General features: G+C 36.3%; 2 protein-coding genes across 2 annotated transcripts; one reads left to right on the top strand and one right to left on the bottom strand.

Annotated features, from left to right (window-relative positions):
• The first annotated feature begins 2,765 nt into the window (after window positions 1-2,765).
• On the top strand, window positions 2,766-11,316 carry LOC112054734 (cytochrome P450 306a1). The gene is made up of 8 exons (XM_024094620.2): window positions 2,766-2,905; window positions 4,311-4,631; window positions 4,756-4,901; window positions 7,453-7,652; window positions 8,610-9,060; window positions 9,673-9,819; window positions 10,297-10,471; window positions 10,999-11,316. Exons 2-8 carry the CDS (start codon window positions 4,313-4,315, stop codon window positions 11,181-11,183), a joined length of 1,623 nt encoding a protein of 540 aa, XP_023950388.2. The 5' UTR covers window positions 2,766-2,905; window positions 4,311-4,312; the 3' UTR covers window positions 11,184-11,316.
• Window positions 11,317-12,828: 1,512 nt separating this feature from the next.
• LOC112054733 (cytochrome P450 18a1) lies at window positions 12,829-16,504 on the bottom strand. Its single transcript, XM_024094617.2, has 6 exons — window positions 15,953-16,504; window positions 15,556-15,677; window positions 14,995-15,219; window positions 14,703-14,907; window positions 14,336-14,600; window positions 12,829-14,252 (listed from the first exon to the last, which is right to left on the bottom strand). The coding sequence occupies exons 1-6, from the start codon at window positions 16,335-16,337 to the stop codon at window positions 13,832-13,834; spliced, it is 1,623 nt and encodes a 540-aa protein (XP_023950385.2). The 5' UTR covers window positions 16,338-16,504; the 3' UTR covers window positions 12,829-13,831.
• Between the last annotated feature and the right edge of the window lie 317 nt (window positions 16,505-16,821).

The raw sequence follows: 16,821 nt of genomic DNA, 5'->3' as shown, positions 1-16,821 counted from the left end.
ACAGAAAAACACCAGAAGCCACGTTTAGATGTCATTATATAGCGCGCAGTGTGTCCAAAAATTGTAGCAACATCCCGCACTCGTCGCACTTCCCACCCGCGTCATGTTGCTAGTACATGACGCTGTTAAATTTTTCCCTATTTTGTGGTAAAAGTTTATAATGTTAGAAGGAAAACAATAAGTGTACAGTTCATCACATTAAATGTTAACTTATATGGTACGCCATTGTTATTTGTAAAATTTTAAAGCTTTAAGATTATTTTACACAATCTTTATCTGCGCTGATTACCGCAATTTTATTTGAACTTACTTGCCGGAACCTATGCCTACCTATTTAGTTGATTAATATTTTACTTAAATGATAAATCCTTGAATAGAAATTAAAAGTAGGGAAAATCAAAACCATTACATTGGCAACACTTACAAAATGGAGGCATTGGTTTCTATGACAACTAAATTTACGTAAAATTATTCATTATTATATCATAAGAATAATATGTGCTAATTGTCAGAATTCTACGGGATGACTATAGTCCATTTAGTCATTCCGTAGAATTTTGACAATTCAATTTCCGTTTCCGGTGTTTCTATATATAAAACAGTTCCCATAAAAAAAGATGACAAGTTGAACTAAAACGAAACTTATTCTTTCGATTCTAAGAATGAAATTTACACAGGCCTAAGATTCAATTAAATTATAAATAAATATAACATTATCTTAATTTTAACTAACACAATTTACAAAATATTAAATTCGATAGAAATGACGTGGGAAAAAATATCATCAACAAGCCAGACCAGAGATTCACAAACCTTTTTGATAAAATGTAATATTATTGCGATGTTATTTTCGACTATATAAAATGCAATTTCCATAGCTTTATAAACACCAATAATTGTTGTCTTTATCCTTTAGAGGCACCTGACAGCTGATATTTGTTAACACTAGAATCGCCGCCATCACAGTTTTGGAATGAAAAATTCTTTTACTGTTTGTAAGCTATAGGCCATATATGTCATCTCCTTATTCCTAAGACAACGGAAACTATGCGGGTGATACTGCGAGGTTCTGCAAATAGAATGGTTATAGGTACATTACCTAGAATTACCGTTGGGCTACTTTTATCCCACCTGTATCTATAAATATAATTCGATATTAAATCATCAACATAAATATATAATACATTCATAATAGATAACTTAGCAGTACAACAGAGTATCACTGTTATTCGTTTACCCCTTAACACTGCGAGTTCAACCCAATCGAGTTGGGCCTAGCAGGTTAAGGGTCATGTGGCGAGGACCACCACCACCAAATTGACCACTTAATTGACAATGTTAACGATACTTCTATTATTGAGGATGACTATGATGATTATGCTAATTAATAAATAAAACTTTCTATAATCACTTTTGATGTTTATATTTTCCTAAAACAGCAAAATAAATTATTGTTATTATACTTCAAAGTGTGGATTATTTAGATTTTGCTTATTTAAAGTACTAAATAATTCTGTAATAAATTTAGGTGAAATCAATTTTTATATTAAGAATGATTTTTAGTTTGGTTTCACGAAACAAACAGCAGAAAAAAGTTTTGTGGCAACTGAAATTTCAAAAGTGACTGACAAATGGAACCGGAAATAGAAATGTCAGAATTCTACGGAATTAAAAAATAGACTATAAATGGACTATAATTAAATTTGTCACCTGTATAGCACGTCAAACAACACGACAAACACAGAGTGAGTAATCGCTTGATATTGTACTAACTCATAAAATGTGCAGTTTAAATGGCTTCACTCCTTTGCGCTATCACCCCTTCTGGTGTTTTTCTGTATTCTGAGACCTTTTACAACCTTTTTACCATGAAAATGAAACCAACTTCAAAGACGTATTTCAGTTATTTTGATTTTAACACAAAATTACTTAATTGATTTTCGTGATAATGAAATGGGACCAATCTGGAAGTATACTCTTTCAAAAAAGATTTATTTTAATTTGCTTAAATGATGAAGTTATGAGGTAACAAACATTAAAAGAAAAAAAACATACTCGTCCAATGGCGGCGGAGTTGTCCCAGTCTCATCTCTTTCTTTCCTACGCAATGAAAGAGATAGCAGTATTTCTGGTTGCATCGCCATTGGTTGAATTTTGACTCTCTCTCTCTCTTCGTTGGTCGGCTTGTCGCATGTCAGCGCCAAACGAGACGATAGTGCCGTACAAACATTCACGATAAACGACAGCACGCGTTTACTGGACCGATTTTAAAAATTATTTTAATAGAGGATACATTATCAGCAAGTTACATATTTTATCCCCGTATTCCCAATCAGGGGTCTGCTAGTTGTTAAACAAAGCCCGAAAAAAATAAATAATGAATAATCTTTTTAACATAAAAATGGAACAGACTTCAAAGAAGATGTATTTCAGTAATTATGATTTTAACACAAAATTCTTAAACCGATTTTCACTAAATAAAAATTCAAAATTGGTTAATAAATGACGAAGTTATGAGGTAACAAACATTAAAAAAAAACATACGCGTCGAATTGAGAACCTGCTACTTTTTTCGCAGTCGGTTAAAAAATTTTAATCTGTCCACGACCCGCAGACAAAACAGTACTGTATTAACATTTTATCGTGAGCAATTTCATATTCACGAATTTAAAACAAGTCCAGAAGTTTCTGGAAACAAATTAGCATAAATCTTTGAAATCTGAAACATTGTAAATGCATGGATATGAATCCCAAATTTCTGTCCACAAGCCGCGTTCTCGTAGTGTTATTTGGCAGTTGTCAGCCGTCAGTCCACGTGACTGGTGGATATTAAATCAAAGGTCCGCTGCGCTATCACTCGTGATATAATTATAGTCAAGAACACTAGATCCTCTGCAGAAGTAAGGTTAGTCTATTTATATGTTAACTCGAGAACTTTTATAGCATCTAGTATTACTAGTAACTATGTATTTATAGTCTGCATGCCGAACTATGAGTCATAACTCACGTGCTAAGCATTTTTAGTTGGCACCACTGCTCCGTGCAGGTAGGAGTAGATTTGAGGTTAAACTTAATGACATTGAAGATTGCATAGATCAAATGTTATCGAACCGATAATCGATAATCGATAAAATTCGATACGTTTTTAAAGTATCGAATTACTTTGCGTTTACTTTTTATGAGGTTTTTATGTCTAAGAGTAGACGTGTTTGAAGGTAGCTGGTTGCTTTGTTATACCTATGCATTATTGTGCCCGGTCAGATAGACGATTTAAATTGCACACGCAATTTGTAATTATTGATCAGCGCATTACATTTATTTATTTATTTGTTTATCCTTTTTTTTAATTTTTAACAATGTTAATAAAAATTTATACTAATGTTATAAAGCTGATGAGTTAGTTTGTTTGTTTAATTGAACGCGCTAATCTCAGGAACTACTGGTCCGATTTGAAAAATTCTTTCCGTGTTAGACAGCCCATTTATCGAGGAAGGCTATAGGCTATATATTATCCCCGTATTTTTACGGGAACGGGAGCCACGAGAGTGAAACCGCGCGGCATCAGCTAGTATAAAATACAACAGCAAGACGTCGATGTGATACCGCTACCGGAGAGCTTGGAGCAAGAGGGGCTGCGGGCTGCAAATCATAGTCTGTCTGTTTGTCGGTATGTCTGTCTGTTCGTCTGCCTGCCAGTCTGTCTGTGGCACCATAGCTCACGAACGATAAAGCGATTTCAATTTACTTTTTTTAATTAAAGGTGACTTATGTGCGAGTGCTCTTAGACATGTTTGAAGAAAATCGGTTGAACCATTTAAAAGTTATGGGATGTCAAAGTTGGGAAAAAGTGTCTGCAAATATGCTTGTGTGAGGTCTCAAATGAAAGCGCATTGAAAGAGAATATTGATGACTTGATCGAGAGTGCAATTAATAATGTCATGACCTTCGAGGGTTTTTCAAATAATTTTAAATTTTTTATTAGGTTATTAAAAGAACAAATTAGTGAATAGGTAGGTCTGTCATCTAACTGCTACATGTAAAGCATAACGCACAAAACCAAAAAAAGAGGTAGATAGGTTACATATATGCCTTCGATGTTTACAACTGGTACACAAACATTATTTCAGCGGCGTTGCGCGATGACAGCGCGGAGACTGAGCTCAGATTTGCTAATTAGCATAGTTTTAACGTGCCACTTGCGATTCGCATATAACTTATCTACCTCTTTTTTCTTCTTACATCATTGCACTCAACGGAATATAACGATTATATTTTCAAGTGTCCAGTACAATAATTTATGTTTGTTTTAGATATGGATGTCATATTCGTATGGATTGTAACATTCGTTGTGGGATTTTGGATATTTAAAAAGATCAATCAATGGAAGGATCTACCACCGGGGCCATGGGGTCTACCTATCGTGGGTTACCTGCCTTACCTTGACCGACATCACCCTCATTTGACCCTCTCCGCAATATCCAAGCGCTATGGTCCCATCTATGGCTTGCAAATGGGGAGTATATACACTGTAGTGTTGTCTGATCACCGCTTAATAAGAGAAGCCTTCTCTAAGGATGTGTTCTCAGGGCGCGCGCCGTTATATTTAACGCACGGTATTATGAAGGGAAATGGTAATTATACACGTCTCTTATTATTCTTGTTCACTTTCTGTCTGTGAGATCCCGTCACTGTTATTAGTTTTTATTGGACAACCAATCTATCTGTTTTTTAAAAATAACATTGTATTACTAACAGGGCTCATTTGTGCCGAGGGAGCTTTGTGGAAGGACCAGCGTAAGCTAGTGACGTCATGGCTCAAAAGCTTCGGTATGAGCAAACATGGCGCCATTCGCGAGAAGTTGGCGAAACGGATTTCAAGCGGAGTGCACGAGCTAATACAAGTAATTTATATTAATAAGTTGTTATCGCCGCGTTGCAACGACTTGCGGTACGGACGGCTTCAGTGTGCTCGTGACGTTCGAGCCGTCCACATCTCTTGTTGTGTAATTCTTTATGGGTAAGGGCTTGTACACAAAACTGCGATGCGACGCGACGCGAATTCGCTACGCAGAAAATTACGACACGAATTGCTGCGATGCGATTTCGTGCGGCAAGGCGACTCCCAGGGTGACCATTCCTCCGACAACCGTCAACCGTACTAAACGTATTTTGAATTGAAAACTAGGTCGTGACATGGATCGTAAAAATAAGTGTGCACTTCTGTTATTGCTTAGGAGACCGTACTAAAAATGGCGTCAACAATTGTGACGAAACATCACAGGAATGCGCGTTGCGAATCAAATCGCAAGTTCTTGCGATGCGTTGTGCGAGCTCGTTGATTTTTACGATGCGATGTCGCATCGCAGTTTTGTGTACAAGCCCTTACTTGGGATAGGCGGGGAGAGTGACTTGAGTGGAAAAGGGGAGTGTTTGTTAACAGTCAAAGGATCCTTTAACCCTACACGCAACCCTCACAAGTGCGAGACTTCACTCAAGGTCATTCTCTACCATTCTATGGTCTTATTTTGGTTACAGTTTGATTTGTTAATTAAGTTGTCCTGACAAATGTTCGACATTAGTTTTCTTATTTCCGTAACCACTTCTGAGTCTGCTAAAAAAGTTAAGATTTATTGTCCTAACCTCTCTCATTCTGAGAGGAGACTCGTGCTCAACAGTGAGCCGAAAATTATTGATGAAGTTAAGATTGAAAATTATGAAAAATCTTAAATGAACTGCCGGGATTTAAGTTTTGTCAGGACCTTTTGGTCGTGTTTTGTTTAAGTTTCATTTAGTAAGTATATACAATGAAAAATATCGTTAGTTTTTTGGCTTATTTTCATTGTCCCTACATAGCTACGAACGTTCTACCAAAACAGCGTTCAAGTTTAATTATGCTTTATTAGCTTCACGGTTAAGAGGTCGGACATAACAGAGAGGTTGTGGGTTCGATTCCCACCCACTGGTCTCTTGTCGTACCCACTAACATAGTCTTCCCGATTTAATGTAGGGCGGCGTCCCATTTCTAACACAGTCTTTCAAATACAAAAAGATATTGATTAAAGGAAAATACTCTTAAAAAATATAGGTCCGTACGTTCGGAAGCTATTATAGGATGCTACAGACATACACCCAGACAAACATAAATAACACGCCTCTTTTGCGTTAAAGGTTGGTAAAATAATATATTTTGTTGATGTCAATGATCAAGTAAAATAAAATCAAAATAATTCGCTTTACTATTTAGAGGTATGTTTGCTTAATTCAACATAAATAATATCAAATATAGATTTAGATAAAATATCCAGCTGTTTTATATAAATTCTTCTTAGACAGATATTTTAAGGCCGGGGTAAAACTCCTTAACATTGGTTCTTGGAGGTCAAAAAAAAAAACAAAAGTCGAAGCGTTTTTGTGACTGACAAAAAATGGTGTTATTTATTCTTGAAAGCGACCTTGTAATGGCACTGCCAAATATTACAGAGACTATGAGAAAAAACAAAAGCGGTCTCGCACCCATTCATCTTGTTTATTTTATTTATTTTTATTTTAGATCATGTGAATACATTGTAATACAAAACACGTCATGTTTGACGAGATACACTGCGGATACATGACGCTATATTATATTCAATCTGTTATTTGTATAATAACCAACAAAGTAAACATAACAATACCTATACTACAACCTATCTTAATGAGTACTGTTTACCAACAAACAAATTAAAAATGAAGGTTTAAATCACGAATCATTTAATATAAATAATTATAATAATTATAATAAACTTGTTTTTAAATTAATGAAAATAAATTTGATAATTAAGATTAGAACCATTAGATATGGTTAATATATTATATATATATTTTTTTTATAAACAAACGATACATAATTGGAGCCTCAATAGCTCAACGGTAAGAGCGGTCGGACTCATCACCAAGTGGTGGTGGTTCGATCTCCGCCCCGTTGGTCTATTGTCGTACCCACTCCTAATACAGTCTTTTCCGACTAGTTGGAGGGGAATAGGAATATTGGTCATATTTAAAAATATTCTTTTTAAAAAACAAAAAATTAAAATAAATAAGTTTTGAGTAAACAGTACTCATCAAAAAAGGCTGTACTTTATGTGTTACCTTTTATTCAAATAAAAAACTTATTTTCTTCAACAGTCAAATTATTTTTTTTCTTGGAAATTTTAACAGGGGTTCGTGGAGCCGAAAATTTGAGAAACCCTGCCTTAGACCTACGAGGCGTTTGAATTTGTACAATACAAGAAAAATAAAACAGGGCACATATTCACATATTCAAATGACGAATGTGCGCAAAAAATGATCACACACGTGTTGTTTTTACAATGCTAATTATTATTCATAGCTAACTCAAATTCATTCGCATGTATTTATTAGTCTTAGTTTCAATATTCTTTTTAAAGTTTATTTTATATAAATAAATTACAGAATGTCAGAGACGCTCGCGGGTCACCAATACCTCTGCCGAATATGATTTCCAATTCATTGGGCAATGTGGTTAATGATATAATTTTTGGATTTAAATTTCCACTGGATGACAAAACTTGGAAGTGGTTCAGACAAATCCAAGAAGAGGGATGTCATGAAATGGGTGTAGCAGGCGTTGTTAATTTTTTACCTTTTATACGGTAAGGCAGTCTATAAGAGTTTGTAACATTTATTTACACACATTTATTTATACAGGATGCTTAAATATTGAAATTAATACAAATTACAGGTATACAGGGTGCTCGGGAGTATATCCCATAACTTCAAGGTGTTGACAAGTCCACTTATAGGAGTTGAACTGCATCTATTTTTTTAACTAAAAATTAAACTTTTTATGTGTTCATACAAAGTAATTCAAACAATTCTGACTATCCATGTAACACATGCCTTTAACTATCCTGGCATTTTAAAATACGTATTCGTAGCGTTAATACTGTCGATATCGACGAGATATTGCAACTGGCACTCCGCACTTCATTAGCTACTTCATGAATTTATCAATGAATAAGTTTGGCTAGGTCATAATATAAGGATGCGATACAAGGGACACAATTTATGTTCTATTTACAAAAGAAATATTTTATACTACGAAAATATTTATTTTAGAACACATGTTCTTTATACATTTTTAATTAATTTTCCTTAAAGAAAATAACCCTAGAGTTACGGGAAATACTCCCGAGCACCCTGTATACCTGTAATTTGTATAATTTCAATGTAATATAGAATATTTAAAAACTGGTCATTCGCTTGCGGGGCATGAGTGTCTCATCACCTAATAGTCACGGCTCCAGATTGAGGAACCAACTAGTATTTGTATTTTGATCAGTGAGCAATAAGTAAATAGTAAGTACGAAAGCACGTGACTTGAGAATTGCTAGTTGGCTTTCGTGTATATCCACTAAAGTTACTCAAAGTTAAGTAAATAGGCCAGCTGGTTATGCAAGGATTACTAATTTCTCAAGCAGAACTTTAAGAAGCAAGAAGAGTACCCTTAGTTCTCTTCTTAGCCTGAAGACACTTGAGTAAAACGATAGAAGATATAGCATTCTACATATTAATATGAATATGAATATTTTTATGAGAAAACATTTCAGATTAATATCTCCATCCACTCAAAAAACTATGAAAGTGCTTGTCCGCGGCCAAGCTCAAACACATAGACTATACGCGAGTATTATCGCAAAACGTCGAAAGATGCTGGGCTTACAAGTGCCACCAAAAGCTGTACATATAGAACATGAAAATATATTCAATGATCATCCCGAAGGATTCATAAAATGTATCAAATATAGTAAACATGCATCAAATACTGAAGTTCATTATTTTGACCCCAAAGTTCTGATACCCTCGAATGATGAATGCATCATGGATAGTTTTCTGGCGGAACAAAAGAGAAGATACGAGAATGGAGAGGAGAACGCTTATTTTATGAGAGACGAGCAAATGCATTATCTTCTAGCAGACATGTTCGGTGCAGGCTTGGACACTACTGCTGTTACATTTTCGTGGGTCTTATTATACATGTCCCTGTATACTGAAGTCCAAGTAAGTGAAATAATCATCATCATTATTAATCCATATTCGACTCACTGCCGAGCTCGAGTCTCCTCTCAGAATGAGAGGGGATAGGCCAATAGTCCACCACGTTGGCCCAATGCGGATTGGCAGATTTCACACACGCAGAAAATTAACCATGTTTTTCCTTGATTTGACTTCCTAAATTGTGTAAAGATTTATATAATTTGAAAACAAATTTACTTTATATAATTTGAATATGTTTTGCTTAGTATAGATATTATTAACAAGATATTAACAAGATACCTAATATACCTCACACGGTGAAACCTGCACACCTGAGAATTTTCTTAATTCTCTACGTATGTGAAGTCTGCCAATCCGCATTGCGCCAGCGTGGTGCGCTAAGGCCTAAACCCTTTCATTCTGAGAGGAGACTCGTGCTCAACAATGAGCCGAATACGGGTTGTTAATAATGATGATGATGATGACCTAATAAATGAAACGCCAAATCTCTACCTGAAAATTAAAATATTATAAATCCTCCAAAATAAATCATAATACTAATAACTTTTGGATGTCATAAAGGGACATCTTCTTGTTCTTATGGTTTAATTATTTAATTAAATCTACTTTATTCAGGAAAAAGTGCGAGAAGAAATATTATCCGTATACCCGGAAGAATGTGAAGTGGATAGTGCAAAACTGCCTTATCTCACGGCAGTCATCTGTGAGACTCAACGCATCAGATCTATCGTACCTGTTGGTATACCTCATGGATGCTTACAAGTATGTATCTGTATCTTAATTATCCATATTTTAGATGGTCTGCGCGATATTTTCGAAAAAAACTACTAAAGATTAACCGTTAATATCTAGGGTCACTCTGGTGAAGGGTTTCTCCGAAGCTCACCATATTATTTCAGAGATCATTAAAAAATACAGAATTAAAGATAAATGAATTTTCTACAAAACAGTGTATATTTCATATCAATATTGTAAAAGATGATTATGTTATAGAACAATTTATGTTATTCGATTTTGTTTTTATTTTTGTTTTTATTATTTTAGTCTTATTAAACAATGTAAAAATAATTTAAATCCTGTAGTTCGTTATTAATGTTTTTTAAATATTTTTTTAAAATATAGCGTATATAAAATGTAGTTTTAGTAAAGTGAACATTGCGTATTTCATGCGATTTCCGTTGAAACCGCCTTAAAAAAAGAAGTTTGAATATTTCTGAATAATAAATGACATTTTATCAGGATACTTTCTTGGGAAATTATCGAATACCAAAGGGAACAATGGTAGTACCATTGCAGTGGGCAGTTCACATGGATCCAGACGTGTGGGAAGATCCCGAGAGCTTCAATCCAAACCGATTTATTGATGACCGAGGAGAATTGTTGAAGCCCCAGGAGTTTATACCTTTTCAAACTGGTATGGCTTTTGAAATATAAACAAACTTAGATATATTATTGTTATTATTACATACCAACTGTTTATGAGTTCTTGAAAAACTATCTCCATCATCATTGATACCCCCAAAAAAGTCTTCGTCGTCTTACTAGAACCTTTTTGGCCAAGGCTAACTGAAACAAAATGATACTTCTGTAGTTCCTTATAAAACTTTATTCCGCCTTTCCTCAATTACAAATTAAATAATAATATATCTACTTTGCACTATTTCTCAAACCACCTTTCTTCGCCACACCCCACAGAATTATCTCCCTTGTACCCCCTTCTTTCACCACCCACGTCACCAAAAACCTTCGTTTTTCAGTTTGGCCGCCAAACGTTTCTATTGGTCGTACAATAAATGGCGCCTCTTGCAGTATCCAATCATATCAGACCTGTCATTTTCATTTCACAGACTACAGATTTTATCCACAGAATATAAAACAGAGAACAAAGACTACTTTTTTATAAAAATCATGAGTTATTTTTATTTTATTTTTAATTTACAGGTAAAAGAATGTGCCCTGGAGATGAGCTATCGCGTATGTTGACAGTAGGCTTGATAACTCGACTTCTGCGTGACTTTAGAATTCGTTTATCGTCAGATCCACCGACCGCTGAGGAAATGAAGGGTGAAGTTGGCATTGTCCTGACCCCACCAAAAGTCCTATATATTTGCGAACCTATCACTTAAACGCTGAAAATAGGTATTTAAAATCAATTTTCAAGAAATATACAAAAAGCGGGTGCATTATGCATTTTTTTTAAAGTGTAGATAAAGTAGTTATTAAATTTTTTTTATAAAATTAAAGGTTTTTATAAAAAATCGTGTTTGTGGTTACTGGTTTACCTACTAATACAAACCCTTTATTTATGTGTGCAATACAACTAATAGCCTTAATAGCTCAACGGTAAGAGTGGTCGGACTTATCACCGAGGGGTGATAGTTCGATCCTCGCCCCGTTGGTCTATTGTCTTACCCACTCCTAGCATAGTCTTTCCCGACTAGTTGGAGGGGAATGGGAATATTGGTCATATATAAAAAGGTATAGCAAATATTCTTTTTTTAAAAAAAAACCATTTTTACATGTGAACTTGGAGCAATCAATTGTAGGCCATACAATTATACCGTAGTATTTATACATTGTCTAGCGGAAGCCCGCGACTATAACTCTAAAAATGAAGGAAATTCCATACAAACTTACAACCCCTATTTCACCCCCTTTTATTTTATGTTTGCAATAAAAAGTACAAATACAAAGATAAGGGATTTAGGCCGTAATAATAGCCTGTTAATTATTATTAAGTCACAGGTAACTAATGTATAAAAATTATAGAGCTGAATAGTTTGTTTGTTTGTTTGTTTGATTGAACGCGCTAATCTCAGGAACTACTTGCCCGATTTGAATTATTCTTTCAGTGTTAGATAGCCCATTTATCGAGGAAGGCTATAGGCTATATTTTATCCCCGTATTCATACGGGAACGGGAACCACGCGGGTAAAACCGCGCGGTGTCAGCTAGTGTATAAAATAAATGGTTACTCTGTGCATTATCCATACGTCTTCAGGCACAATGGTGAAATAGGTTTCTGGCTTAGGGCTTTTGTAACATTAGGTAAAAGGCATCGACGAAAGATAGCGCCCTTTTGAACTTTTGTGCTTAACAATTACTATCAGTTTATATTAAATATCATACTTATGTTAGCAACGTGAAAGTGTGTATGGATGTTTGTTACTCTTTCATCCAATAACTACCTACTGAATGAATTTGACTGAAATTTTAAATTAAGATAGATTGCACCCTAGATAAATACAAAAGGCTACTTTTATCCCGGAAAAATCCATTGTTTCCACGGGATTTGTGAAAAAGTATACTTAGGGCAGTCAGAGGCATGCACTTCATAGATGCAAAAATGCACTGCCTACCCTAAGGACTCAAAACAAACGTATGTTGAACCACAGGATATATAGTTGGACAAGGAATTTTCTAATTTTTACTTAAAGTGCATACCCTAGTTAAAACCTTATGTACGCCACTGATGGCAGTACCTATATTTTTTCACAAATCTATATCTATTTATTTATAACTTTGGTAGTTACACTAAACATAGGACTTTGCTGATTATTCGTAAAATCTGTCAGCCTGCTATTTGAATATTCCTTCTGAAGACTATTTTAATTTTTTTATAATATTTAAAAAAATATTTATTTTTTTAATTAAGTCTCTGCACTAATGTGTTTTCATTTCATTAGTAAAGCTAATTTTAGCTTATTTCTGGGTCTACTATATAAGTGGAAATTAATTGGAAAGGGTTTGCTTTTTAAAAATACACGTATATAAAATTAATATCATTTATTTCAAAGTACAATATTATAATCAACTAAAAGTAATGCAATATTTACAAAGCTAGCGTAAATAATGGTAAATTTACTCGAAACGGCAAATTTCATACGCCAATACATGTGACAAATGTGACAGTCAAATTCAAAGCAACTTGGTTGCGAACTATTAACTTTATGATGTAAACAGAATTCATATCGTCAGTCTTATGTAAGCCACCGACGATCAAGTGAGCTCACATGCTTGCAGCGCTAACAGCTTGGCAACCGTTAAAACTTATCGTGTGTTTTTCGCGATCGGCATGATGTCATGCACATTGCGACCAACACACGATCAGTTTAATCAGCTGATCAGTCGTTAGTGCTGCAGGCAGATGGGCTTACTTGATCGTCAGTGGCTAACAATAGAATTTGAGATGTTATACCTATAGCGACTTGCTTCACCGCTCTAGACTAGCTGTCGGTTTTACACTACCATGGAATGTTACTTAGTATATTACTCATGATAGGTACATATTAACTAGAAGTGTAAAATGAACACATACAAATCTTAACAAAACATTACTCACACATAACGCATTAAACATGAGATCGCACTCAACAGACAACACTCTCAAGTGATACTTACTAATAAATAACGATAATATTAATTAAATTTATTTTGGTATAGGGAACTAGAACTTAGATGTAAATGAACTAACTAGATTTCGTTACGAAACTGCTTCATTCGATGTATGTGATTTACGACGATCTCATAGATCGAAAAACCTACACTTAATACTGAAGTTATAAAATAACAATTTATAATCTCAACGATGGGAATTTTCAATACACCTAAAGTAAAGTTCGGTTACTATTTTATTGAACACTTTATGCACAGCCTAGACAGTCGCCGGGGCGACGTCGTCACTTACTACTACTTAATTTAAATTTGTCATCGATGCGCTCTAAAACGAGTGATCACGGAATACTGGTGGGTATGTGGCGGCGAGACCTGCGCGCTAGTGGGCGCCCACGTGGCGCAGGTGTGGGTGGTCTAGCGCTACTACGGCGGGCGGCGCGGGCGGCGCGCGCGGCACGAACTTCACGCGGAAAGCTTTGGGCGCGATCGTAGCGCCCACCGTGCCTTCCAGCGACGGCGGCGCGGCGCCGGCCTCCGTCTCCACATCAAACTGGTGCATCATGCTGGAGAAGAACATGAACATCTCCATGCGCGCCAGCACGTCCCCCAAGCACATCCGCCTGCCAACGCCGAAAGGCATGAAGAACTCCGGCCGCTTGATTTTTCCGTTTTCATCAATAAACCGGCTCGGGTTGAATTTATTTGGTTCGTCCCAGAGGTTTGGGTCCATGTGGACGCAGTTGATTAGCGGCACGACTTGCGAGCCGGCAGGGATTCTGTAGCCGTTAAGGTGAACGTCTCTGTGAAAAACAAAACAAGATTAGTAAACTGTCAGTTTTACATTGCTTTGTGTAAAACTATCAATATTGTTGTGTCTACTCACTTTGTTGGTGAATGGGTAGTACCTAGAGGCACAATGCTCGACATCCGTAAAGTTTCAAGTATGGTTGTTTCGGTGTAAGGCAGATTGGGCATATCTTCAATCGTAGGCAAGCGTTCGCGGCCAATGACGGAGTCCAATTCTTCCTGGACACGATGCTTCACGTCTGGATTCCTCAACATAAAGACGATCATCCACAGCAATGACGATTTGATAGTTTCCATGCCGGCGGAAAACAAATCTCCCAGTATTTGTTTCATTTGTAACTCTGAAATAAATAATGAATATTAGTTTTGTATTTTTACTCAGTAAGCCGTCAAGGCTTTAATTTTTAGCAAGCAAAAGATTTTGAGTTTAATTCGTAACTTACCATTATCTCTGCCTTCAAATAACTCCCCGTCGCGGCCTTCCATTTTAGCCTTCTCTATTTCAATTAAGTATACATCAATTAGATCTCTCGCGTTGTCCATATCCAGAGTGTTCCGGTGTTCGTCGATCAACGTTTGGTAGAAAGCGAACATTTCTTCACGATTTCTTGCTACCTTTTCTTGCACTAGGGCCTTTCCGGGAAGATACTGTACAACAAATAATGTCAAGTTAATCTAAGAGTTTTATTATTAAAAACGAATAAGTTTGTTATTCGGTTAAATTTATTGACTTACGTTGTAGAGTGGTATGTATTCTCCGTAGTGAATTTCTCCAAAAAGTTTCATGCCTTCTTCGATTAAATGGTTGAGTCTTGCGAATCGTGGGTCACCGTGACTGAACCGCACTGACATTGTTATACCACAGATGACATTTGATACACCTAAAGCCAGCAGTGGGTTTGCGTCAACTGCCTCGCCTTCCGCTCGTTGCAAATTGTCCATCAACTCATGAACTTCGCTCTGAAGGAGAAAAGATTCAATTAATACCTTAAATTCTAATTTTTATTATTGAAATAATAAAGCTTAGTGATTTTAACTAATTTTAAAAAGAAAGAGGCTCTCAAGTTGACCGGTATGTTTTTTTTTACATTATTTACTGGAAGATACATCGATTATTCGAAGACGCCTGAACCGATTTGAAAAATTCTTTTTTTAATTAAGTTTTAATTCAAATATTCATCAAATCAGGATCTGATAATGAAAATCTAGAGAAATCGAGGGGAACTTTAAAACATATGAATGACTAGTTACATAATTTTTTTTATTAAAACATTTAAGCATTGATATAATATGTACCTTAATTCTCGCTTCCATGACTTTTTTTCCATTGCCCATGTAAGTCATGCCAAATTCACGCAGTTTCTCGTGCAAAAACCGGCGTTGATTTTTCCATAGACGGCCTTCACTATTGACGATACCTGTGTACAGGGAGTTTGTAAGAAACTGCTTGTGGGCGGCAAAGTTGCTCATAACTACACGATACTACTTATTACAGTTTATACTTTTCACTACTTTTTTAAGATTTATTTTTCAGATTATGTATGAAAATCTAAATTATTAATGTCGATTCTAAGAAGCATCTAAAGTATTTATGTCTTGTGACTATTATAAAAGTTGATTTTAGTCAAAAATAGTTTATTGAAAATTTTTGTTTTCAGAATATATCACGTATTCAGAATATATTTCAACTCACCGAGACCATCTAAAATATTCATTAACGGAGTGCTCGGTCGACCGGTGAACTCTTCCCTACGGAACGCTTCTCTGATCAACTTGTAGTCACTCATCACAATAGTCAGTTTGTTTCCTAGGCGTGTAGAGAACAGTGCACCATAACTTTTCGCCAGCTCCAGGAAGGTTTTGTGGCGGACTCCGAGGAACGGGAGGTAGCCGACGACGGGCGGACTCCACGGGCCGGGCGGTAACTTTCGGCTTTCACGCACTATGCCGATCAGCCGCATCGTCAGAAATATCACGAGGACGGTCAGCAGCAGAGGCAGCGTCGTCCGCGAGGAGCAGTAGCTCACCACTTGCCACAGGGCCCACAGGATTTTAGAGTTCGTTAGCATTGTTATCATTTTGAAACTTGTTATTTATTTCCGTAAACTAAAGGCTTTTTTTTTGTATTGAACTGAACAGTGAAGTATTACATTAGTGTTCGGGTTGTGATCGCGATAGCGCGGCGTCTCACACGCTGTGTCGTATACCGCGTGCGAGTGTCGTGTGCGCACTGGCCCGGCACTGGCGTGGCCTTGCGAATAAATACGGCGCGGGCGGCGCGCGCGCATGTTTCGTCCCACCGACACTCCTCTCTCCGCCGCTTTTCCGTCCGCCGGCTCGCTACGACGTAGCACTCCACGTAGAAGCACTTTTAATTTCAGAGTACAGTGAAATGCTTTCTTAGCACCCGATTACTTTCAATTATGACTGGTTAATGTGTTGAGTTTTGTTATTTGCGTCATGTGAATTAAGTGTAAATAAGATAATCGAGGCGTTGCGCTGGACGAAAACAAGAGTAGGAATGTATCTAGAGGCGGGTGTCGATTTTGGCGAGGGGTGAGA

Source organism: Bicyclus anynana, chromosome 5 (assembly GCF_947172395.1).
Source record: "Bicyclus anynana chromosome 5, ilBicAnyn1.1, whole genome shotgun sequence".
NCBI lineage: Eukaryota > Metazoa > Arthropoda > Insecta > Lepidoptera > Nymphalidae > Bicyclus > Bicyclus anynana.
The sequence above is the reverse complement of the archived record's forward strand: the minus strand, read 5'-3'. Positions and strand labels throughout refer to the sequence as shown.